The sequence below is a fragment of the Podarcis raffonei genome, chromosome 13, assembly GCF_027172205.1.
Source record: "Podarcis raffonei isolate rPodRaf1 chromosome 13, rPodRaf1.pri, whole genome shotgun sequence".
Lineage (NCBI taxonomy): Eukaryota > Metazoa > Chordata > Lepidosauria > Squamata > Lacertidae > Podarcis > Podarcis raffonei.
The window spans coordinates 48,944,003-48,969,843 of NC_070614.1; the positions used below are offsets into that span (position 1 = coordinate 48,944,003).

At 47.6% G+C, this 25,841-nt stretch overlaps 1 protein-coding gene across 1 annotated transcript; it reads right to left on the minus strand.

The window, feature by feature from the left end:
* Positions 1 to 247: 247 nt before the first annotated feature.
* Positions 248 to 24,436, minus strand: MMP14 (matrix metallopeptidase 14). Its single transcript, XM_053361041.1, has 10 exons — positions 24,208 to 24,436; positions 14,702 to 14,850; positions 10,016 to 10,138; positions 8,813 to 9,120; positions 8,145 to 8,306; positions 7,459 to 7,622; positions 6,638 to 6,776; positions 6,106 to 6,256; positions 4,154 to 4,269; positions 248 to 2,601 (listed from the first exon to the last, which is right to left on the minus strand). Exons 1-10 carry the CDS (start codon positions 24,304 to 24,306, stop codon positions 2,279 to 2,281), a joined length of 1,734 nt encoding a protein of 577 aa, XP_053217016.1. The 5' UTR covers positions 24,307 to 24,436; the 3' UTR covers positions 248 to 2,278.
* Positions 24,437 to 25,841: the final 1,405 nt, after the last annotated feature.

A 25,841-nucleotide genomic window follows, 5' to 3' on the forward strand; every position in this document is an offset into this window, starting at 1 on the left:
CCCTGGGAAAAGCGATTGATTGTTAAAACACTCTTGAGAAGCGTAGCTCTGCGATTATTCTTAGATTTGAACTTGGCTCTTAGCCCTTAATGGGCCAAACACATTGTGCATTTCTATATTAGCATTTCTTTGGTTCAATGAAAAGGAATGGCAAGCAAACTTTCCAGGAATGTGCAGAAATATCTCAGGAGTATTTAGATATTAATTCCCAAAAAAGAAATATAAATCACACTTTAATACAACATACTACTAAAAAGGAGGGGAAATTCCAGCATTTATTTTTTTCCAAAAAAAAAATCTCTGGTGATTATTTTTAATAACAAAATAGTCATGAACAAATTGTGTGGGGACAAAAATAAAATAAAATAAATGTTTGAAAACTCCCAGCATTTTGAGTCCATTTCCACCCAGAAATGGGGGTTTTTATTGCTAAACGTTAAAAGGAATAACAGATTTAAAACAGCCTACAGGCCCCAGCAATGTATGTTATATTCCCCTCCCAAAGAATGGGTGTTTATTAATAATAGCAAAATAATAATAACAATAAAGTGAAACAATAAACAATATTAAAAACCCACCCACAAACCCAAATGTATCGTTAAACACAGTTTAATTCCGTTTGGAGACCATTTGAAAACACAAGACCCAGAATTCAGACACGCCCTCCCCCTCCCCAAATGGAAAATGGTCTGAATAGGAGAGAGTTTAGATACCTCGTTCCCGGCCTGCAGGATTTGGGGGTTCTGTCTCCCACCCCTATTCTGATTTCCCCACCCTGTTAATGCACTATTTTAAACTTTCTTTTTTCAAAAAAGGCATTTCTATAGAATAATTAAAAAATTACATATTCAACAAACAAACAAAATTAAACGTTTTCCCTAAGAAAGGAGGATAAGGCAGTTTGAGGCAGTTCTCTGGTGCAATAGGAATTTTTCTTCCACTCCTCCCCCCCCCCCGTTTTTGGAAATTGCTACTTTGCTTAGTTTGGTTTTTTTTTAAGAATCCAGAATGGATTGGAAGTGACAACTGTAAACTTCATGCAGTTATAATCAGACATTGGAGTAAACATTTATGCAAAATCATTTGAACCGTGCAGACCACCTCCATCCCATTCCACACCTCCTCCTCCATCTCCACCTCCAGACCGACCGCCACAACCACCCTTCCCTTTCCTCCTGCTCCCAAACTTGCCCCACTCTCTGTTGCATTCAGGGTACCACTGGCCAACTCCACCTCTGCTGCGTGGGAGACCTCCACTTTCCCAAGGTTTGGCCCTTTAAGACGCTTCCCCACCTCCAAAAGGTATGACCTGTCATGCCACGCCCCACATTTTAAACCCCGCCCCTTGTCTTCCACCAAGGGCCCTCCCTGTTGGGTCATCTACATAAGCGCTTCCATTGGTCAGCCATGGCTCCTCCCTCCTTTTCAAGCCACGCCCAATGGAATGATAAAAGAGTTCCCTTTTTGGAATGCCGTGCTACGTTGCCCCGCCCCAAAATTCTGCAGCTTCCCTATTTCATCTGCATAGCTCCGCCCACCACGAGGCCGAAACCTGCAACTCCCCTCCCATCACTCCTAATAGAGGGTACCCATCCTTCTGCCCATCATTCATTCCCATGTGACCCTGAAAGAAGGTTGAGGGCTGGGCGGCATTAACGACAGCAGATACTTGGGAGGGTCGCCGTGATAATTTAACCTCGATCCCACCCAAGGGAGATCGCGGGGGGGGGGGACTTTGGTGGGCGTTCACAGTGTGCCGTCTTATCCCCCTGCCTTGCAGGTTGGCAGGTCAAAGCGAAGTCTCCTTTTCCCGAGCGGAGGTCAAGGGGTGCACTGCGACGGGGGTCGGGCGGAGACCGAAACCAGCATGGGGGAAGAAGGTCCTCTTTTGCCTCCTCAAGTTACACTCAAGCATGCTCAGCGCACCCGCTGGGGGTGGAAGGGAAGTGAAGAGACTGAGAAGGAGGAGAGGAGAGGAAGGAGGGAGAACAGGACCAGGGGAAAGGATGCAGCAGGAGAAAATGGAAGTGGAGAAGAGGAGATCGGGACATGGCTTAAGGAAGTAGCACGCAAGGAGCAGTGGCAGAACGAAGGCAAGAAGAGGAACGCAGGGAGGACAAAATGGCGGCAGGGCAGCACCGGGGAAAGGCAGTGAAGGAAGAGTGTGGCGACTAGGGCAAAAGGGTTCACGAAAGAAGCACCGGAGGAGAGATGGTGGCCAAGGCGAGGGAGACAGGAGGGCCCTGGTGCTCCCAGCCCAGCGAGGGAGCTCGCCTTGTCACACCTTGTCCAGCAGGGAACGCTGGCAATACAGCAACCGTTTGGGCGTGCCGTAGCGCTTGAAGATGAACAGGGCGATCCCCAGGGCAAAGATGGTGAGCAGCAGGAGGATGGGCAACACCACAGCGGCTGCGTTCACCTCCCCTGCTTCCGCATTGTCCACCTCGATGATGATGACCTCCTCGCCATCTTCCTGGCGGTCGCCGCCTGAGCTGCATCCCATCCAGTCTCGGAGCACAGACTTGGGGTACCCTGGCTCCACCTTCAGCTTCTCGTTGTTGAACTTCCAGTAACGGTCTCCCTTGTAAAAGTAGGTGAAAACTATACGGGGGAGGAATAGGGGGTGGTCAAGAAACAGGGAAGAAAATGAGAGTCAATTTTAACAGCAAAGGGAAAAAAATATCCAAGAGCAACAATGGGATCATTTCCAATAAAATTCGAGATGGGTTTTGTGAAATTCTGAATCCCACTTTTAAACTGTAAACCCATCTGAGGCAGGGATGTAGGATCTGTCTGGTGGCTATTTCAAAATTAATTTCAGTTTCAAGTTGAGGACCTTGTAAAGCACGTTTTATTTCGTGTGCCTATTTGGAATTCAAGTGATATCTGCCTGTGTTTTGCAGATTAAGCTTTGGAATCCAAATTCCATTTTCTGCCCCCCATTTTGAGTACATGTGGAGAATTCGTGGCCCTAATGTTCATTTCAGACCTTCCCTTTGGATTTTGACACCAATGTGTCAATTATAAAGGCATGTGTAAATTATAAAGGCAATGTTTTTTACATCTGAGACTTCTTTTGTGAGAAAAATGGTATTTCACAGTGAAGAGTTTCATTATTCTGAAAACAAAATGTTTTCTTTCTGAATCTTCACTTTCATTTCACGTTAGAAATTCGTAAAAATAACCTTTGGTTCCAGATAAAAAAACATTTTGGCTGGGTTTCAATTCAAGCTATAATCACTTTTTAGGCATTTTACATTTCATTGTAGCGAAATGGCTTCCTGATCAGAGTTGGGAAGGGTAAAGCTTCCTTTAAAAAAAATTTACATAATGAAAAATTAATGTTTTAATAAACGATTACCAGCTGCAACCTGATGAATCATTTTAGGAACACAACATTAACTCCACAATGGCGGTCAACGGTATCGCACCAGCCATCTTTCATGAAGGCTCAAACGATTATTAGTCATTAAAACGGGACGCCTTTTGAATGGCTGAGTGTGCAGGGGGTTGATTTTCACACAAGAAGCACCTGGCAGGCATTCTTTGCATAATCTATGCACCTAGATGCATTGCATTTCTTCAGGAGATTCCTGCGGCTGAGGGCAGGCTACCCTCTGTTAACATCAGGGGACAGGGCAGGCATCGCCTTCACTGCCAACAGTGAGGAGAGGCAATATTGGACAAGGGCTGGGCCTACTCCCGTTGAAATCCCTCTCTCAGCCCTGATCCTCACTGGGTGACCCTTAGGCCAGCCCATGTCTCTCAGCCTCATCAGCCTCACAAGGATAGTTGTGAAGGGAAACCACGCACTCCCTTCATAATAAGCAATGAATGCATAACGATGTCCTAGAGTGCAGCAATTCAACTTTTTCTGCATATCTGCAATATGGTGGCTGCTGATTAAGCTCCCTGCTACAATGACTCCAGCTATTAGGTATCAAATCCTGACCATATCTGCACACCACCATCCAATTTTATTTGTGTGCATCCTGTTCACTCTTTCTTGGTCACAGAATGTTGGCAGCTGCTTCTTACATAAGTCAGTATCAGGCGGGCTGCATCCTTCCTAGTTTTGCGTTAGAAAGTGGAGCCTTTTCATCACCCCCTTTTCTTCCCACCCAATAGCCCCCCTCCGCTCCCCCTTTCTCACCCTCATCGCTGCCCATAAAAGCCCCCCGGAGTGACTCAGGGATCCCTTCCCAGACAGAAATGTGCTTGGGGTAGCCGGGCTCGACCGTTCGGCTCTCTTCGTTGAAGCGGTAATATCTGAAGAATGAAAAAGAACGCCGTGTTAAAAAGACTGCAGAGCAGAAAGAGAAAAGTACCGGTAATTGCTTCCCTCTTTGTAGCAAAACCCCCTGACGGGATGAGCAAGAAAGCTGCAGCAGCCGTGATCAAACCTCCCTCTGGTGGCCAGACAATGCCTTAAATTGGAATTCAAGATTGCATGAGAGGGCCTTTAGAAAGGGTTAGACCAAGGGTGGAAAACTCCCACCAGCCCTTCCAGCAAGCATGGCCAGTGCTCAGAAAATTGCAATCTAAGAATATCTCATGCCTGCAGTTGTTGTATCTTTGGTGTCAATGAGCAAGACAGGTAAAACGTCTGCAGTGTGCAGCCCAAGCTAAATTTACTCAGAAGAACATCCCACTGCCTTGACTTGGGACTTTTTGCCCTGGGCAGTATTCTGAGGTCTGCAGGGCTACTAACTTGCACAAAGCAATCATAGCTGAAAAAGAGCTAAACCTTTAGGTTTAATAAGGAACCAGAAACACTTCTATGTTGGCCTATCTCTCAATATGATCACGCAAAGCAGAGATTCTGAGAGCAGGTGCAGCGTTCAGCATCCTGACAATCTCAGTTGCCGTTCTTTTGAAATAAAAGCCAATCTCTTCACCCTCAAGAATGTGAAGACAGGCTTGGAAATGTGCAGGTGTTGACTGGTGAAATTACAGAACCCAGAAGGCAAGGAAGAGGAAGATTCCTAGTTAGCTGGAGGAGCAGAATTTGCTTCCAGGCCCTGATCTTCACCTCTTTGCCTCCCCCCTGCAACTCACAGTAGCATATTGTTTGGAAGGGCTATAGCTTGGTGGTACAGCATCTGACTTGCATACAGAAGGGGTTCAATCTCTGGCAACTCCAAGCAGGGCTGCCTGAAACCTTAGAGAGCCGTTGTCAGACAGTGAAGACAGTTCTGAACAAGATGGTCCCCCAATGGCCTAACTCAGTACTATGTCAACTTCCTATCCTCCTGTATCCATTTGCTTACACAAGCAGCCTGTTCTAGGGCTCGGGGTGCGTTGCAAAAAACCTTCCCAAAAAATATGCATTGAAAACAAAAAGGACTGCGTCCCCTGCCAGCTCAGAAAAAGGGTCTCACAATGACCACTCGCTTCCCCCAGAGACTTGGCTGGCAACCTGCTTCGCTCCGAGAAACTACAGCAATTCCCCTCCACTCTGCCCAGGGAAGCTGCCATTGCATGGCAACCCTCTCTGCCCAGGGCCTGCTGGACACAGCAATGAGATTCAGACACTCGTGCACAGAATGCTTCGAAAGACCATGATGGATAGGGGTGGGACCGCTGAGCAAAGGGGCTTGGCTGTGTGACCTCCAACCTCTTCCAACTCTGTTTTGGTCCCAAGGAGCCAGAGCAGATGTACGCAGGCAGAGTTTTGGGCCCAGGTTCGACACAGTGGAGGGCCGCTGGAAGCTGACTGAAGTGGGATCCCAAGGTTGCCGCCAGCCTGTCTCGCCTGCCGAGCAAGGCAGATGGAGCCTGAGTGCGGGTCCAGGGACATGAGAGATGGTGAAATGTGCCCAGGCAGGGCAAAGCCACAGGGATTTCTGCAGCAGTCCTGACGTGCAAATCACCCTTCTGACCTGGGTGCAGGGACAAAGGACTCATTGAACCACCCAGTGGTTTCTTCCCTCAAAACAGCCGGCGCTCGTTACCCAAATCCTCCCGCATTTTCATCTGACAAACAAATGACTAGAAGTCTTAAAGCTGAAATGATTTCAACCGTTCGCTGGATAAGAAGTCTGGTTTGCTGGGTGCGAAATGTGAGCTGCTTTAGTGGACCACAACAGCTTATCGGTAACTCACTTGTCTCCCCGGAAGAAGTAGGTTTTCCCACTCGGCATCCAGAAAAGAGCGGCGTCGATCCGGTCTGTGGGAAGCCCTCTGCCCAGCTCCTTGATGTGCTTCGGGTAGCCGGGTTCCAAGGTGGCCTCGTTGAAGACCCAATGCTTGTCCCCTGAAAGAAGGAAGGCCACCTGATTTCCCAAGATGCACCAGCAGCCTTAACCACGTCTAGCATTCCCTAGACAGAGGACCAAACTTCCACCCCCCTCAAACACCACAAAGAATCACGGGGTGGGGCTTTGACCTGCAGGCCAAATTTAGCCCAGCACAGGTCCCAATTTGGCCTGCAAGGCTGTTTTCCCATGCAAGGGACTTTGGCAGGACAGTTGCACAGCCCACCTCAGCGATTAAAAGGTATATTAATCACAGTAATAAAAAAAGAATATTTGGGAAAGGGGGAATAATATATTTAGTTATGAAACATATTGGCATTCCACACCGAGTAAGACCTTGCTGCCTTCAAAAGCAAGAGAGTTTGTAACAGTCCACCAACCTTTAAAGAATACGAATTTGCCATCTTTCCTCTCATAGGCTGTGTTGATTGTTGAGGGGAGACCAACCCAGAACTGGCCGATAGGGAGAGGGTGCCCGTCCATCACACGGTTATTCCGGACTCGCCAAAACCATTTGTCCTGGAAAGCAGCGAGTTTCCAAATGTGTCAAATGATGTAAAACAGTGTTTAAATTGCCCTGCATACTTAGATCGGTGGGTCCATGCATGAGGATATTGATGCTAATGGGTGTTGCAATAATAGCTGGTGCTTGCACGCTTTTGCAATTCCACAGTCAGGCTGGGTTTGGGCTGACGCTGGTTACTAATGAAAGTTGATGTTGGGTACTGATTTCTACATTCTGACTATTAAATTAAAAAAAAAAAACATTTTCAGCCCTTAAGGTTAAACAGACAAGCTTGAAAATACATAGCAAATATTAAGTCTGTGTTTGTGGAGATTCCACTTAGAATGTCACTAGCTATCAAGGGAATGAGCACTAGAGGCCTACATACACCTTAGTCTGCAGCCATGACTAATAGAGGCTTAATAAATTACACAAAATAAGCAGATTTGCTAAATTTCCGTATTTCATATACAGGTTGCAGAGTTCAGGGTCCCCCCCCCCCCGCAAAAAAAAAATCTTGTCACATAATGATGAATCTATCTCTTTTATGTAGCAAACATAAACCCAGATAATAGCATTTTCAGAGATGGCTCCAAAGCAGGGCTACCACCCTTCTTACAAACTCATAACCTCCCCTCTCTGCTTTGCACTCCCCACAGCCTAAGGCTCTGATTATGCTCCCCACACTGGGCTAACCTTGAAGACAAACATCTCGCCCCTTAGCACAGCGATGGTGTCAAATCTCCCGTCACAGATGTTGGGGCCGTACGTTGGGTTCTTGGGCGGCCGATCTGGGACTCGGGGCTTCATAGTGGTTCGAGGGATAGGCGGAGGTTTACTGGGGTGGCCGATTTCGGTTCCTGGAGACAAGGGTGGAAAGGGTTAATAATCTCAAACCTTTGGGCGCAGGGTTAGACTCAGCTTTGTGTGCAAATAAAACATGCAATCAAAGTTCTAAGAAGTCAGGGTTACAGCGAAGAACTGGGGTGATATTAGTTTGGCCTGCGATCCCCCCCCCTTTTTTGAGGAATTTTTAGCCATAACAACTTAAAATCAAACCTCCATGTTCAAGGGCACTATTCCACCAATTACAAAATGGCAGGGGGCAAACAACAGAGATGAATGACTCCGTCGTGCTCTGGAGCATATCCCTGTTCCAAAGGAGGCAGCTAGTTGTCAGTGTAAAGTCAGAAAATCAGCTGAGTGGAACTGGAAGCAGAAAGCGTCAAAACAGGCCAGGAAAACATGGCCGCCATTCCCTTGAAGCACTCTCTTAATTGGCCATGCTAAGGGAACAATTGACATGTGAGAGTGATATAAGAGTAGAAATGGAATCAGGCCAAGGGGTCAGAAGTCACAACGGAAGTTAAGAGGGGTCATACCATACAATTGCTGTATGCCACGCCGGTCATCTTCCGGCAACTCAAAGTTATCCGTTTCCATCCATTGGTAGAAGGGGGCCATGATGGCGGACGGGTCGTTCGAGTGCTCCAAACCCAGAGCGTGGCCCAGTTCGTGCACCGCAACCAGGAAAATGTCATTTCCTACAAGGAGGGAAGCAACGGTTTACCAGCGTTCTTTGCAAATGGTTTGCCAGAGTCAACCTTCCCCTCAAAATGAAGGACACTGAATGGTTAAAGGAGTGCAAAAATCTTGGCCAAGGGGAATTCAACACTACTTGGGTCAAGGATAGCTGGACACAGGGCCATTCCTTCACGGATATCGGTTCTGATTGAATAAAGGATGAGCTCAGGAGAAAATAAGGAATTGGATACAGGGGGTTTCCTTCCTAAGAAGTCCTTCTGCTTTTGTCTAGAACTCACTTCATTATGAGATTTGGGGAACTAGAAAAAGGAAGTGATGTTCTGGCTGGTCTCGAGCCGATGAAGAGAGATGGGTTCCTTCTTCTCGCCAATTGTTACTCATAGTGACTCATTCCCACGCAAGGGTTCGTCAGTCACGTCTGCCACCATCTACGCTTCTTCTTCCTGACATCTTATCTCCCCCACCCCACCCCAAAGTCCGTCCAGCACCTTAAACTTCCACTCACCGCTAAGGTCATCGCTGCGGGACGTCCAGGGCTCCGCAGCGTCGAAGTGAGTGTCACCACCGATGTGGGGCCCAGGGAAGTAGGCGTGGGCCAAGAAGCCTCCTTCGCCATCAAAAGGGGTGCTGTCGCCGTGGAAGCCTTCGGCGAAGAAGATCATGATGTCGGCCTGCGGCTGGCGGCCCTCGCGCACGTCCGAGTAGGAAACCTCGCGGAAGCGCAGTGGCGTTACAGACTGCCACACGCTGAAGGCGCGTCGGATTGCGGTGAAGGTGGCATGCTCTCCTACCTTGGGTGTGTAGTTCTGGATGCTGGAACGGAAGCAGAAGTTGAAATACCAAGGGTTTTGGAAAGGCCCGTCCTGATACCTCAACCATCTCAGGCATGTAGGCCTCTGAACCTGCGTTGCTTCCACAAAGGGATCACTTAGACATCCCTCTCAGGATCACTAGAATCCTCCCAATCAATCATCCCTGGCCAACCAGCTTCAGATTTCCTTTTGTCCGGCTAAAATGACCTTCCAAACTTTCCCTCCTTTCTCAGTCACGCACCCCATTTAGCTGCTTCCCCCTCTTAAGATGGCTCTTCAGGCAGGACAATGGTGCCAAAAGCTTGTTATGACTTCTGCCCTTCCTCTGACAGCCACTTTGGAAAACTTTCAGGGAATGCGCTGGAAAATAGGGTGGAAGAAATCTGCTCTGTTGCCTGGAAACCTGAGAATCTGGATTTGTAGCGCAAAACGTGTTGGCTTATTCGGACCGTCAGATTTCTTACTATCTGAAGTGTTTAGTTTGAGCAAATGATGTTTGCTAGAATACATGTGGGGCACTCAAAAATGAAGCTGCAGAGCAAGAAATTGAGAGTGGGGCTTGAGGAGTCAGACTTTGCCTTCCATGTAGCTCCCAGGTCTTTCTCAAGAGGCCACTACGCTGCCTTTTTACTCATGCTTTTTGCCTCATTGTCTCATCTCCTAAAAGTTCCCCCCTTTGAAGTCCCACGTTGATTTCAACATCAGGACGACACGAAATGTGTATAAAAATAACCCCATATTTGCATTTTCTTCTGGTAACAAGTCAGAATTCTGTCCCCCGTAATTCTATATCGCCTGCCTTTCTTCTGACAGACCCATCCCCACAGCTAATTCTCCTTTCCCACAGATCAGCCCTTCGACTCCCTGCCCCACACCATCTTCTCTGCCAACCTCACCAAAAAGTAAGATCGTAGTGCGACCACTTCAGCCCTTGGATGGCGTAGCGCCTGCGCCGGACATTGGCCTTGATCTCCGCTCCAAATTTATCTGGGACGCCGCAGCGGGGCCTCTTCATAGCCCTAGAAGAAGGAAGACGCATTTAAGGTTCCAGCTGCCCTTGAGAAACACATTTCTATCTCACCAAAGTCTCTGTAGGTCGACCTCCCCATGTTAGCTGTGCAGACAACCTGCCCGGGCCCAGCAACTTGTCATGAGGTCCGTCTCTCTTCATGCACCACCTCTGAGAGAGGGGGACAATGTGAGAAAAGCTTTTTCAGTGATCACTCCCCAATTGTGGAATTGTAGAAAGCCTGGCACCACCACTGCCAGCTTTCAGTTGCCAGGCTAAGTCATTCCTGTTTACCCTTGGTTGCTTCTTGGAATCATACTACAGTATGATTTCCGGCCTGTCTGTGGTGTTAATCATTTAGTAGGCTGGGGTAGCATGTGTCCTTCGTATAGGGTCAGTATTGTTGGAGGAGCGCTTTCAGCAAAAAAATAATAATTGTATTTTATTGACGCATTTGCTTTTAAAAGTTCGAAGTGTTTGCATATTTTATGGACTGCTTTGAGACTTACATTTAGAAAGCATGAGATAAACGGTGATGTTGGTGGTGACGATGCCTTGACATCTGGCCAGCATTTACCGCTGCTTCTGTCGGAATAGTTATTTACATTATAGCCATCTTGAAACTAGTGGGGGTTGGTGCATATCGGGACAGGTAGAATGGAAGACATGGGGACTCAACAGCAGGTGAAGTTAGAGCCAATGGCGGACAGAACCAGCTCATTCTAGTTCTGGTATGCCCCATGGAGGACCTTAAGGTCCACAAACACCTTGGAGGTCCCGAGCCATAAGGAGTTTAGATTGGTCTCCACTAGGGCCAGGGCCTTTTCAGTACTGGCCCCGACCTGGTGGAACACTCTATCACAAGAGACCAGGGCCCTGCGGGATTTGACATCTTTCCGCAGGGCCTGCAAGACGGAGCTGTTCTGCCTGGCCTTTGGTTTGGACTCAATCTGACCCTTATGTTTCCCTCCCCTTATGGCTTTGATCTATGGGCTACTACTAAAAGGAGGCTGCATTTTAAATTGTATTTTAACCCGTATTTTAATTAACTTGTTTTTTTATTTTTCTATTATGTTTTATTGTAGTTTTATTGGTGTTAGCCGCCCTGAGCCCGGTTTTGGCCAGGGAGGGTGGGGTATAAATAAAAATATTGTTATTATTATTATTATTAATAATAATAATAATAATAATAAGCCAGCCTCTGCCACTTGAAACTACAGATGGAGAACGATTCAGGAGGATGATGCTGTGATCATATACGATGCCCACTGCTATGAAGACCAAAAGAGAAGCAAGACTCCTAAGGAGGCAAAGCCCTGTCTCTGCTCTCTGACTGCATTGATATTATTTTTATTTTTTAAAAAATTTGTATACCACCCTTCAACCGTAGATCTCAGGGCAGTTCACAACATAGAAATACAAGAGGTGGCATCATAGACTGAGGAAGCGAAGCCAGTAGCCGCCGGCCCGTAACTCAGACAGCTGATTCTGGGTCTTATCGAGAGCAGAAGGCAGGCTGACGACAGCTCCATTAGACAGAAGATTGTACGAGGTAACTTTTTGGTGGATTGGGCCCCCATGGATTCATGCGGAGGGGTATCCTTCCGGGCTTCTGCTTCAGGAACCATAGTGTTGCGGGAGAGTAGCACCAAGTTTTGCATGCAAGAATAGGACCTAGGAGACCAGGTTTCGAACCCCTACTCAGCTGCCTGGGTGGACCTGAGGCAGATCGCAGTCTCTTGGTGTAACCTGTTTCACAGGGTTGTTGTGAAGAGGGGCTGCTGCCTGAAACAAAGGCATACGCACGCCAACTTGTTTCTCCGGCACTGTCGTTTGCCAAGGTGCACACTAAGTCATTCTTTGCCAATTCCACAATTCCCTCTCCCTTCCTCCACACGCACAATTCTGACTTCCTCTGCCTAGCATAAGAAGCCATTCTGGGATGCTTTCGGCGCGGGGATAAGGAAACCAGTAGCCCCACCCCACCAAATTTGTTGGACTCCAAGCCCCATCATCCCTGATCAACCATCTCGCCCAGCCCTTCCCCGTATCATCACTAAGCCAGAATAGAAAAGCAAATAACGTGTTTTAAAGGGTTTCTCTTGCCCCACTCTTCCTTTTTGCAAAGGATCTCCAAACCAGCTTTCCACAGCTCTGGATGCCTTGGACTACAAATCCCATCATCCAGCGTGTGCATGGAGTTCTTACACTGGTTTATCAGCTTTATACAGGCCAAGGGGTGCCAATTTGCTGCCAGTCACCTAGCTCTATATGCCAAACATAGTGGAGATGGGCGGCACTTTTCCCTTTCCCAATCTTTGTTGACCAAGGCAGAGAAGACACCAGGCCTGCCACCTTCAGCTTGGCCATAGCTTGCTGGGCTGGCAGTAGCAAGGCTGGCAAAAGCGAGACAAGGCCAGCTCCAGGCAGTGCACATCTCTGCTTGTAGGCAGGAGACGTCCATGCCAGGACTCAAGATGGAGCCTGGCTGAGGCTTTGCAGGGGAGAAGAGCAGAGGGCAGTCCTGGCACACCTCACCGGCCGTGGCAAATAAAATTGCTCTTTCGGCTGGAGTCTGCAATTACGTGACAGGCAAGTGCTGGCCCTAGACTAAACTGGGTTGGGGGGAGCTTAGAAAGAGGGAGCAAAGAGGGGATGGAGAGGGGAAAGGTAAACACTCGTAAAAAAAAAAAGTTAATTAAATCTTTTGCTAGCTTATAGTTTAGGAACCACTTAATGTGCTTTAAAGGACGATGTTGCACATTGCAGTTGGCAACTACGCACTGCCACCACGAAAGATGAGCCCCCACCCCACAGAGAGAGAGTTCATAATCAAGGGGGGGGCAGAAGTACATACATTTGCCCCCCCCCACTGCAAAATTTGTAGATCTGGCACTAGAAGACCCACCATTTCCCACCCGGAAGCTGCTTCTGAGTCCTGTTTAAAATTCTCCTCCTCCTCCTCTGTTCTTTGTACCCTCGCCAAGCTCTTGTGGTGTGGAGTTCCACTGGTCAGCCCTAACTCCACCAGACACTGCTTGCTCTGTATGCAATACTAGGGCCACCCCTGGGACAGGATGCCGCTCAGCCGTTCTGCCTGCTTGCCAGCACTGGGAACTGGAAGCCAGCCACCCAGCCACAACCACAGTCCCAGCCTTTCTCTCAGTTACATCATGGCCCTTTTAGGTGGTTTCATAATATCGTGTTCCCACCACCAGCGTTTTGAGAAACGCCATGCGGCATTTTGGAAAAACTGCCCGTAGGCCTTCAAGTCTTCAGAAGTTTGGATAGGAGAAGTTTTCTGAATGCAGGAAGCACCTCGCAAGGGACAAATCTCAGCTCTTGAACTGGTGGTCTTGCCTGTCCTGAGTTCAAGATTTATCATCTATGAGGTGCTCCTTGAATTCAGAAAAGTTATCCTATCCAGTAGAGCTTTATCAAGGCTGAGTCTCGTCAACCGTGTACCCTGAATGAGGAAGGCCCTCACAGTTGTCCTCTCCCTCAGTTCTCCTCTTTACCCAACTTAGGCCGGCAGGCAACCAAGGCACACAGTTGCAGACCACATGCCATAGCTGTCAACTTTTCCCTTTTCTTGCAAGGAATCCTATTCGGATTAAGGGAATTTCCCTTAAAAAACGGGAAACGTTGACAGCTATGCCACATGCTCATTTCAAAATGGCTGAAGCACGGTCACTGAAGGTCGCCATGATAGGACCTGTGAGAAATATATCCCATTTGCTTGATTGATGCTTGGTTTCAGTATGTAGGGAAACAATTCCCCTCTGATACTGTTTCCCAGTAAAGCAAAACAGTTTTGTTTATTTACCCCCACCCCATGACTAAAAGACCAAAAACTCTTCGGTTGCCACAGCACCTCAGTGAACCATGTAAATACAATCCATTTTTTTGGACATGGTTTGCAATAAATCACTATTGTTATTATTATTATTACTATTTACTGCTACACCTTAAAACTGGGGTCCCAAATGATTTGGGGCCTGGGGCACATTTGGAACCCCCAAAAACTGTTGTAGGGGAGCCTCAAAAGCACGCATTTCCCATGAGAAAACCCAGCAATGCTCAGAAACCCCTCAAGAAAGAAAAGAAGGCAAAACAGCTACAAACACCCCAAAATGAATGAAAACACAGACAAAAAAAAGCAGGCAGCAGCCTTCTCTAGAAACATGCAACTCTCCCAGCCAAACAAACCCCCACACCACCCAAAATAAAGCTAAAAAATTAAATTAATAGGAGGGAGAAGAGCGTTATTGCCTTCAAAAGGGCATGGGTCTAAAAGAGATTTTTAAAAAGGGGTCTTCTCTTGTGGGTAGGGGTGAAGCGAAGTTCCCAAGGCTTTTATGGGTGAAAACAGAGAAGAGTTGCCACTGGATTTTGAAAGGGAGAATTCGTCACACCAAGGGCCATGGTGGCAGAGCCTGAGCATTGCAATGTAGACGTCCGCAAGGCCCCCTGCCTGACACCCTGGAGAGCTGCTGCCACCCAGTGTAGGCAATGCTGAACTGGGTGGACCCAGGAAGGAAGCGAACAGCAGCAGCAGGAGAAGGGAACTCACTTCATGGTCTCGGAGTCCGCCGTGCCCGTCACCTGAAGGCCGTAGAACCGCTGCATGGCCGAAATGGCGGCCGTGAGCGACTGTGGGGAGCGCTGAGTGTGCGTCCGAAGGTCTCCGGGGGGCAGGTAGCCATACTGCTGCAGCCAGGCCTGGGGGGAGAAAGGAGAAGGGTGTGAGAAGCACAGATGTCAGGAAGGACAAGCAGTGGTCGAAATTCCCCAGGCACGTTTTGCTTATTTATTGCAATTATATCCCAACTTTTTCTCCAAGGAGTACATGGTTAACCCCCCTCCTCAGTTAATCCTGACAACAACCTTGTGAGGTAGGTTAAGGGGCTGTGACTGGCCCAGTGACCTTCATGGCCGAGTGGGGATTTGAACCCCGATCTCCCAGTTCCTAGCCTGACACTCTTAATGGCTCCAGCCCACTGGCTTCCTGGAGCCCTTCTGCAATGGGGCACCTCTATAAATTAAGTAGGTAAATAAAACATGGGGAAAGCCAAATGTCACTTAGAAAAGGATCTGAAATATTTTCTTTGAAGCTTGAACCTGTTTTATTCTGGGTTGTTTTATTCGACGTTTCAATGAGCTGGAAACCAATATTTGAGATTGTTTCTTTAAAATATAAAGCAGTATAGAAATGAAATGAATAATAATCATAACAACGACAACAATAAATTCTATCGCAAAAAAGGCAGCTAGACATTGCTTTGCGGTGACCAGGTTTAAGGTGCCATTTGGTGATTAGCTTATATATATCGAGTTTGGTCACAAGCGCTCTTGTGAAGCAAGAATCACTGCAAAGGGCGCACAACCCAAAAAATGCAGAATGGAAGACTGAGCCACGGCAAATTGTTTCTGGATTTTTTCTTTCCTCTGTCTATTTCTACCTATAGGCTTCATTCTCACTAAGATGGTCAAACCTGTGTCTGGACTGTGCCACCTCAATCTGCCGGGGGAGGGGCTCACCCGATTTAAAACAAAAGCCCTTCAGGCAGAAGATGAGCACGGCAAAGAATATTAGAGCAGCCGCCTCTCTGATGTGCTGATATTTTATGCAGGGGGGTTATTTTCATATGGACAGGCGTTTGGGCCTACGTGCCCACCCCTTCGACCATCTGAAGTGGTACAGCCCAGTCTTGGCTCACCGCTTTGGTGAGAGCTCGGCCACAGAATCATAGGGTTCGAAGGAACCAGACAGAGATAGAGGCCAACCCCTGGCCTCAGAACAAGGTTTTCCACAAATCCCAGCCCTTCTCCTGCTAACTCCACTCGCCGCATGCAGGCACGCTCTGGATAGCTCAAGAAAAACAAAATAGCTGGCTGCCTGGAGTGATGGTGGATCAAACAAACTGGGCTGGGGAGCCTGTGGCCTTTAAGACCTTTTGCAGGACTACATCTCCCATCATCCTTAGCCATTGGCCACACTGGATGGGGTTGATGGGAGTTGGAGTGCAGCAATGTCCAGAGGGCCAAAGCTCTGATGTAAAAAGTTCAGGAACCTCTAGATTATGAATCCATTTACAAAGGACTTGGAGAATGGGGCACGAGGCTCCCCACTATTGGTATTCTGTGTTTCTTCTATCCCAGTGGTAGGGAAGATTTGGCTCCTTCAGATGTTGCCGGACTACAACTCCCATCCCCCCTGCCCACTGGTCATGCTCATTGGGGACGATGGGAATTGTAGTCTATCAACACCCAGAGGGCCACATGTCCCCCGCCCCTGATACTGTCAGCTCTGCCATACTATCCATGGCAAAGACCCACTGCCCAATAATTGCTGGTATCAATCCCACTCAGTGCTTCCATCTTTCAGCATATTCCAGTTTCTGTCCTTCCCACACTCCTCCCAACATATCAATCCATTTGTGTGTTCTCTGTTGCCTGCTTTGAGGTAGGGCATCTTTTATAAAGGACACCCATCAACTATCAACCTTCCCCTCCACATACACCTATCCACCTACATAATTGTTTTGCGGTTTCGTTTTTACAATCCAGCAGTATATCAAATTTATGAACTAAACAATAAAGTTCACAGTGCAATACTTCTGTTTCCATATATATATAGTCTATCATGGGGTCTACCTGTTTAGTCCTTTGGATGCCGTCGAACTCCAACTCCCATCAGCATGGTGAATAGCCAGGGATGATGGGAGCTGTAGTCCAACAACACCTGACTGGCTCCAGGATCCTCAGTCCTGATCTATTGACTCCATCTTTCTTTCCTTTCTCTGTCCATCCACTTTTCCTCCCCGATTGCTGCCCATCCACCGACTCATTCCCATACGTTCAACTCCTCTTTCTGTCTGTCTGCCAATCTGTTAAAAGTGTGCTGTGAGCCCAAAGCACCTACTGATTCAGGAGCTGACACATTGCGCCTCTGCGTGATCACCTTGCCCTCCTTCCCATCGTTCTTCCCTGGATGAAAGGTAATAGTGACGAACAGGGCATGAAAAATTCATTCCATTGCTCCCAATGCAAAGAACCACTGATCTCAAGAGGAGTCATACCCAGAACAGTGACTCATACAAAGGCACAACAGGGGAGGAATATTAAATATATTTTGAAAATTAAAGTGCACTTTGGGGAGCCGTGTAAGAGGGTTGGAAGTTTGGGAAACCCTGAAATACTCCGAAAATAACACCTTCTCCTTATTCTGCCTGTCCGTCTGCACCAGCTTTCCCCTTCAGCTCAGCCAGTACAGCAGGAGACTCTTAAAATCAGGGTTATGGGTTTGAGCCCCACATGGGACAAAAGATTCCTGCATTGCAGTGGGTTGGACCTTGGAGTCCCTTCCAGCTCTACAATTCTGTGATGACTGTGGCTGGTGCTAAGGGGAACTTATCCCACACTCTGCCCCCTGCCCAGTTCAGTCAGGGGAACATCAAATGCAACCTTAAGTTCCACGAATTTCAGTGGGATTTATTAAGTGCTTCCTTCACTTATCAGTTGCTTTGTGTGTCAGCTCCTGCCAGGCACACAGGCCTTGTGGCTGTCTCAGTTCCTCCTCCCTTACCACCCCACTGCTCCCCTTCCATTGATCTTTACAGTGAATCACTCTGTCTGCAGCCATTTTCAGGCATGGTGACCCTTGGTAAAGCAGGCTGGGCAAGGCTCTCCTCAGATCTAAGACGCCTGGGATCAGATCTTCAGATGCTGGTCTCTGCAATGCTTTGGGGAGCTGTTCTTGTGGCGAGACTGGAATTGAGCAGCATGAAAAGAACAGAGCAGGAAGAAGAAGGGGAAGGGGGGGTCATCTCTACAAGGAACTGTGGTTCAGGATTGACACTCATTATAGATCATCTCCTTGCGTAACATCAGGTGATTCAAAAGGGATGTTGCTCAGAGGGAGAAACCCAGGAAACAAGCAGCAAATGAATTATTGTGGGGAAGAGAGAGAGAAGAGCTGGGGAAAGAAGAGTTAACTCTTTGTGATGCGATAAGTTTTGCAATGGCGATTCTTCCACCCCCTCAAAACGCAGCTGCATGGCCGGATAATTCAACAGGGCCTCCTAGCCTGTCAATCCATTTCCCGACAGCAGCCAACCCCAAAAGAACGTCCTGAGACATAAGCAGGGCAGGTCTTTCCTGATATCTATCCCTAGAGCCTGTTCTTTACTCAGAGGTAGACTGCCCCTGCACATGGAAGTGTCATTTAGCTACAGAGAGAAATGTTTCTCCCTCTCTTGGAAGAGAGAACTCAGGGGCACCGCGTGAAAAATCCACTGAGAGGGCAGACAGTGCAACTTGCAAATTTTTCAGCAGTGAGGTATGGCAATGGCCAGCTTGGCTTGGAGGGCATCAGAGGGGCAGTCATCCACATTCCCAGAGGGAAAGAGAGGTCTGTCTGTGATTATTGGCCTTGACAAATGAAATACTGTAGAACCTCCAGGCCTAGTTACAGTGTACCTCCCTCAATGCCAGTTGCTGGAAGGGGAGAGGGCTATTCTTGTTTACACACACTGCTCGCGAGTTTCCTGGCCACCCCTAGAAAGAGGATGCTGGATGAGATCAACTCTTGGCCTGATCCAGCAGCGCTCTTCTTCTATTCTGGTGTTCTTATCATGGCTGGTAGCCATTGGCAGCCCTGTCCTTGGAACACCCTAATTTTGGCTTTTCATACAGTGGATGATACAACACAGCTGCTGCCCCTCTTTATGCAAGTTTTATTTTTAATAGCTGTCAAACAATCCACGAGGGGGGTTTTTTTAGCTGATTAATCACCTGCCTTTTAACCAATTCATCAGCTGATTAAAGCCCACTGGGGAGTTATTAGGTTGTTTTTATTTTTATTTTATATTTTGATTTTGTTCTGTGGACTGCCCTGAGACCTCCTGGTATAAGGAGGTATAAAAATTCAATACATAATAATAATAACAGCACACTGACCCGGCTTAGCCATGGTTTAGTGTGAATGCACAAACATGCAGGTTTCCTGCATAGAAGATTGTGACCACTCCTCCTTCTGCACTGCTGTTTGCTAAGCCATGGTTTGGCTTAGCATGCTGTCTGAACATGGCCTTTTGAGCTGCAACCAAGGTTTGTTCAATGGTTTTACCATTCATACTTTGTCCGGAGTATGCTAAACCAACCACAAGTCTGGGATCAGACATAACACTGTGCCAAACTATAGCTTCACTCACAGCAGCAGCAGCAGGGCCAGAGAAGGAACAAAACAGCCACAACCTAGGAATCTGTTTGCTCTTTCCCACTTAAACCATGGTTTGGGGCTTAGCGCCTTGGGTACGCTGAGCCAGTGAGATGTACTTTGAAGTAAACACACACACGACTGCACTAAGTTTTAAGAAACTTAGAAACTTAGGTTGGTTTGACAGTTGTGGCCTTTCTTCAACAGCAGTAGCCTGGCCACCCTGATCTCTAGCACCCTCCTTCTTGGACTACTATAATGTGCTATGCATGGGGCTGCCCTTGAATACAGTTCAGAACCTTCCCCTAATACAGAACTCACCTGCTAGCAATCTACATGGTTTATCTAGAGACATACGACATCAACTCTGAAGGAACTACGCTGGCTCCCTATTCACCAGATATGATAAGCCATCTTCAAATATCTCAAGGGCTGTCACCTGGAAGAGGGGACAGGCTTGTTTTCTCCTGCTCTGGAGGGTAGGATTCGAACCAATGACTTGAAATCACAAGAAAGGAGATTCCGACTCAACATCAGGAAGAACTTTCTGGCCATAAGAGCTGTTTGGCAATGGAACGGTCTCCCTTGGGAGGTTGTGGACTCTCCTTCCTTAGAGGTTTTCAGGCAGAGGTTGGATGGCCATCTGTCATGGATGCTTTAGATGAGATTCCTGCATTGCAGGGGGTTGGACTGGATGACCCTTGGGGTCCCTTCCAACTCTACAATTCTATGATTCTACCACAGAGACCAGTTCAAGGCGATGCTGCCCTAAATCAACCTTCAGCAGCCTGGTGCTTGCACTCTCCTGGTTCTGCACTCTCCATCACCCTTTAGCCCCAGCCAGCATGACGATGGGAACTGTACTCCAAAACACTTGGGAGGACACAAAGTTAGCGACGTCTGCTGTATAAGAGCCTGGGGTTCAAATATCTGCAGGAGTGCCTCCTCTTGTGCCAAGCTGCTTGAGCTCTTAACATCACCAGAGGAGATCCTTTTCCATGTTCCACAAAAGGAGAAGAATACTATGCATGCACAATCTTATATGTGCTTACTCAGAAGTAAGGTGGTATAGTGGTTAGAGCGTTGGACTAGGGCCTGGGAGACCAAGGTTCAATTCCCCCCTCAGTCTTGGAGCTCGCTGGGTGACCTTGGGCCAGTCACTGTCTCTTAGCCTAAAGTACTCCCAGGATAAGATGAGGAAGGGGGAAAACCATGCTACCTTGAGGAAAGGTGTGATATAAATCCAATAAATAATCAAAACAAGTATTTGATGGGGCTCGCTCCTAGTAAGTGTGCTTAGACTTGCAGCCTAAACCTTTTCCTGATATATTTGGCCTTACTTATGAGAGTTAAGTCAAGTAAGTGGGCACAGGGAAATGTGGACTTTAGGGTCAAAGTGAGCAGCAATGTATACATTTCAGACTCTATACATAAAGGCCTTGTGTGCGTGTTTTTTTCCAGAAACACACCCCCTTAAGGCAAAGATTTAAAAAAAGAACTTGGAGCAGGCCCAGGTGATGATGTCAAGGAGCCTGACAAATTTCGACACCCTCGGGCGTTGCCAATTATTTTCTTGCCTTCCTATCCGTCCATGACGTTTCCCCCCCCCCCAATTTCCCTTGCTCTACTCGCCAACGTTGGGTATAAAAAAAGACCCCGTGCCCCCGCTTTTTTCCGCTTGCTCTCCCTTCGCACTCCCTCTTGCCTCCCTTCCCTCGCTTCGGGATGGAGCGGTCCCTAAAAAAAGTCACCGTGTCTCATCCCTGAAGCCTCAAAAATATCCCTTGGAAGAGAAAGAGACACAAACAACCCACAGCCCACGCAGCCTTTGGGTACAGTAACTGTCCTAACCTCCTCCTTCGTTTCATCCTAGGCCAGAGCCTTCCTTAGAGTGAATTCCCCAGCCATCCCCGGGCCTTCGCTCTTGTCCGAGCAAACTTGCAAACTTCCTCGAGGGTTCAGACAAGGCCCTCTTTTGTCTCGTCCCTCCCCACATCCTCATTCCTGGCATTCAGACCCCAGTGGCTTAAGGTCACAGCCGCCAACCCCCTTTCAGAGCTGGTACCGCCACTTCGCTGAACTATTCTTTCCTCTGCCTTCCTATGCTGGGTCCATTTCCTTTTCTTCTTGTTATTATTTTTTTCCCAATTGTAAAATTGGCTGAGAACACCCACATGAAAAGCTGCCCTTTTCCTGCCTGGGTTCTTTCCCCATATTCCTCTCTCTCTCTCTGCATTCATTTTTTCTCCCAAACTTATCACAACAATTAGGTTACAAGATAAAAAAACATCCTTTCAGTTGCATCTTCTGCCAGTGGATGTCCACCGCCATCATTCTAGCCCTCATTGATCCCCAAATCCTTCACAGCTCTTTCTTCCGAACCAGCCACCAAGGCCACAGACTTCTTTGTTCCTCTGAGGACATTTCAGGACTTGATTCGGGTTCTTCCCCCTAACATAAAATATTCCCAGCTACCACAAAAAGTGTGTGTGTGTGTGTTTCGGCAGCAAAAGTTGCTTGGATCGGCAATAAAAGCAAGGAACAAAAAGAAGAGAAAGAAAGGAACTGGAACAATAACAGACACGCCGTCAAAAGCCAAGGAAAAGTTGGAAGGAGACCAAGGTGGTTTGTTTGGGGTTTTTTTTTTCCTTCAAGGATTGCGTAACTGAGAGCAGTGTGATCAAGAAAGAGGGAAGGAAGATGGAAGAATGATGGATGGGGAGCCTGAGATATGTATGGCTAAATGGAGAAATATGGACGAGAGATATTCAATGGGTGACAGAGAGATGGCAGACTAAGAAGTAGATAAGATTAGATGATTGATGGGCAGGTGGAAGCTTTTTTTAAAGGGAGTTGAAAGTGGTTTGAGACAGACTTCACTCTCTCTGGTGTATACACATAATTCTTTTGTCTGGCTGAGTGAGGCAAAAAAAAAGAATGAAAAGGGATGATGAGTGTGACTACCACAAGTAACAATCCCTCTTTCAGGCTCCCTTCAAAACAGTGGATGGAGAGAGAGATATAAGCGGACAAGCAGACGGATAGATATGGGAAGATAGGGAGGGAGTTTGAGAACAAAGTGGGCACAGGAAAAGGGTCACAATGAAAGAGGGAATTATCTGCTTGTTGAGAATGGTGAAGGCTCAGAAGCAAGGAATGAATTGTGACTTAACATTACTTGATTTATAAAGGAGCAGGGAGCCAGTTCAAATAACAGAAAGGAAGGAAGAGATTACATGACAATCTGATGGACTGTTGCAAGCTGCCTCAAGGGTGTCTGGGTGGAAATGGTGGTGTGTGAACCCAGTACATAAATGCAAATAAATAAAACTTTAAAAGTACATAAACAAAGGGGTAAGGAAGGGAAGGGAACAGGCAAGCTGGATTTCCATCCACTTTAGGGGAGTTTAAGCTGCAATATTTCTCCAAAAGGGAAGAGAAATTGTGAAAGAGAATAAAGGCCTTAAAACGAAGGGATTTTGGTAGACATCAATTGGGGGGGGCAGAAGGCATGAAAGTGTTTAAGCTGACGGGCAAAATCAAGGAAGAAAGGGAGCTTGCATCAAAGGGACAGCCATCCAAAACTGGAACACGAAAGCGCAGGGAAGTGAGGGAATGGGGAAGGTTGGCAAAAGAACGAATGGAACAGAAAATGCCTTGGCATAGAAACCACCATCTCTCCGTCCAGCTGCAGAACACATCCAAGAAAAGAGGGGAGGGGGTGAACACAAAGGATGGTAAAAGAAAAAGCAAGGGAGGAGTAGATGGAAAGAACAGCTGGAGAAGGAATGTGAATAAAAGAATAGGAGCAAAGGTGATGGGAAGTTTGGCAGAAGGGCGATACAGGAAGGAAAATTCAGAACGTGCCTGACTCGTGAAGGGGCGTCTCAAGAAGAAGAAAAGGGGGAAAGATCAGGAGTGATTGGGAAAGGCCATACTGACCACCAGGGAAGGGTGGATGTCAGAAGCTTCCTAAAGGAGGAGTGCTGTGGAAGGCAGAACACATACAAAGGAATTTGCAAAAAGGAAGGCAGAAATATTAAACTGCAAACAGCAATCGAGCAAAGGGGGGAAATCAATATATAAGCCCAGTCAATGGGAAGAGGTGAAGGCTCTGTCATTGGAGAGATGGAAGAATCCTGTTTAGGTGGAGGTTGATATATAAGTGGAGAATAATGTGTGCCAAGCTGAAAGCGAATGAGTGTGGCAGAGGCCGAGGGAAAGAGAGAGCAAAGGAGAGAGACAGGGAATGGAGCCATCTCTGCAGCAGACAAGTGGAGACAAGAACATCGAAGAATGGAGCATTTAAGAGAACTTAGCAGGAGGGGAAGGCACAGAAGGAAGGAATGAGAAACCTGGGCTGGCAGAGGAGTGCAGAATGCAAACGAGGGAGAGAGAGAGAGAGAGAGAGGTGAGAGAAGAGTGAAACAAGGGGGAAGTCTACTGCGGGAGCAAGAGAATGAGAGAGCGAGGCAGAGGGCAGGAAGAAGGGAGTGCGAAAGCCAGCAAGTGAAGGGGTGGAAATAAAGGGGAGATCTTCTCCAATGGGTCTCATTCATAGCAAAAAATAATAATAATGAAGGTTCCCCGGAACAAAAGCGCACCAAGCGGGAACGTGGAGGAATGAACTGTCCGGTAAGGAAAAGAAAAGGAGGGGGGGAAACGTAAGGGAGGAGGAAAGCAGAGAGCAAAGGAGTGGGGAAGGCAGGCGGGTAGAGGGATGCAAGGGAAGGAACGGAGAAGCAGGTCGGGCAAAGGAAAGCCTGGGAGATTAAGGGAGAAAGAGGAGGGAGGCACGGAGGAAAGCTGGCCAGGAGGAGCTGGCATTACCTCCCTCGATTTTGCAGGAGGACACTCACCTCGGGGCTGAAGCGAGAGGTGGAAGATCCGCGGGGCAGGAGGGCGCTCAAGGCCACGGCGAGGGGCAGCAGCCGGAGGAGGGCGAGCCACGGACACATGTTGCTTCTCCCCCCGAGTGTGGCGCTCTGTGGCGATCCCACTCACCCGAAAGCCTTTTTTTTTCTCTCCCCCTCTCCCTTTCTCCCGTCGTGCAAAAAAGAAAAAAGTTGCTGGTGTCGAGTTTCTCTGCCCCTCCCTCTCTCTCCTCTCCCCTCCTCGCACCGCTTTCCCTCGCTCGCTCCCTCCTTCCGCCCCGTCTCTCTCCCTCGCCCAAAGTGGAGACGTGGTCGGGCGCGGGGTCTGGCTCCAATTAGAGGGTTGCGAGGTGGATGGAGAGAGAGAGAGAGAGAGACTCCCCTCGGAGGGGAGAAGATGGGAGGAGGGAGGGAGGAGGAAAAGAAAGGAGAGGAAGAAAGGCCAGTCTTGCATGCGCCTGGGAGGCAGCAAAGCCTATTGAGCTCGACTTCTGAGCAGAGGATCTCTGCACATGCGGCCGAAATGCATGCATGCTCTTTCCCGCTTCCACCACCTCTCTTTTCCCATCCCTAAATTCTTCCTTTAACGCCGTTAAAGTTCGGGGCAGGAACTTAATGTGACTTAATGTGACTGCAGCGACTACTATTGCATGCATATGCCGCCTTTCCACCCAGGAGCTCAAGGCGGCATGCATACATGGGTCGCTCCATAGCTGTCAGCTTTCCCCATTTTTTAAGGGAAATTCCCTTATTCCGAATAGGATTCCTAGGTTAGGCAGTGGAAGAGGAAGGCTGAACCAAAGTCACGTCCTGAGGCTCATGGCTGAGTGGGGATTGAACCCCGGCCCAGTGTCGGATTTGTGTAAGCTAAACAATCTATACCTTAGGGCCCCACTCTCTTGGGGCCCCCAAAAAAATTTAAAGGGAAAAAACTTGTTGTACATTTCCAAAATATAAGATAAAAAAACAAAATAAAGCCTACATACAGCAACAGTGTTTTGTGTTCTGTAGGCTCCTATTTTGTTACTTTAGATACCTATTAGGTCCATAAATTACCATATACTGTAGCATATATTCAGCACAAAAAACAGCGGCAATTTGTTGTTGACAAAGGACAGTTGGATATATAAAGGGCCCCATTACCTTCAGTAGTTTAGGGCCTCGTCAAACCTAAATCCAGACCTGCCCTGGTCTCCCAGGTCCTAGTCTAACCACTACCCCACATTGCCTTTCTGGTCTTTCTCTCTATCATGTTATTGGTGGTGGTGGTGTTATGCCATCACTGTGCCTGGCAAAATAATTATTAGTATGTTATTATTATTACTTTGTTATTTAATAATTTCATTTATTCCCAGCCACTCTGGGTGGCTTCCAGCACATATTATTATTATTATTATTATTATTATTATTATTATTATTTACACAGCTTGGGTATTCTCCGAATGTAGAGCAATGTGTAAATTCTGAAATTAATTAGGTAATCAAATAATAGAATCATAGAGCTGGACAGGACCCCGAGGGTCATCTAGCCCAACCCCTGCAAGGCAGAAATCTTTTGCCCAACATGGGGGTCGAACCCACAACCCTGAGATTAAGCATCTCATGCTCTACCAATTTGA

Coding starts and splice junctions, on each gene's coding strand:
- MMP14 (XM_053361041.1), bottom strand. CDS start 24,306: ATGTGTCCGTGGCTCGCCCTCCTCCGGCTGCTGCCCCTCGCCGTGGCC. Junction 7,623..8,144: donor TGGCATACAGCAATTGTATG/GTATGACCCCTC, acceptor CCTTGTCTCCAG/GAACCGAAATCGGCCACCCC. Junction 6,777..7,458: donor GCGAGATGTTTGTCTTCAAG/GTTAGCCCAGTG, acceptor GCTGCTTTCCAG/GACAAATGGTTTTGGCGAGT.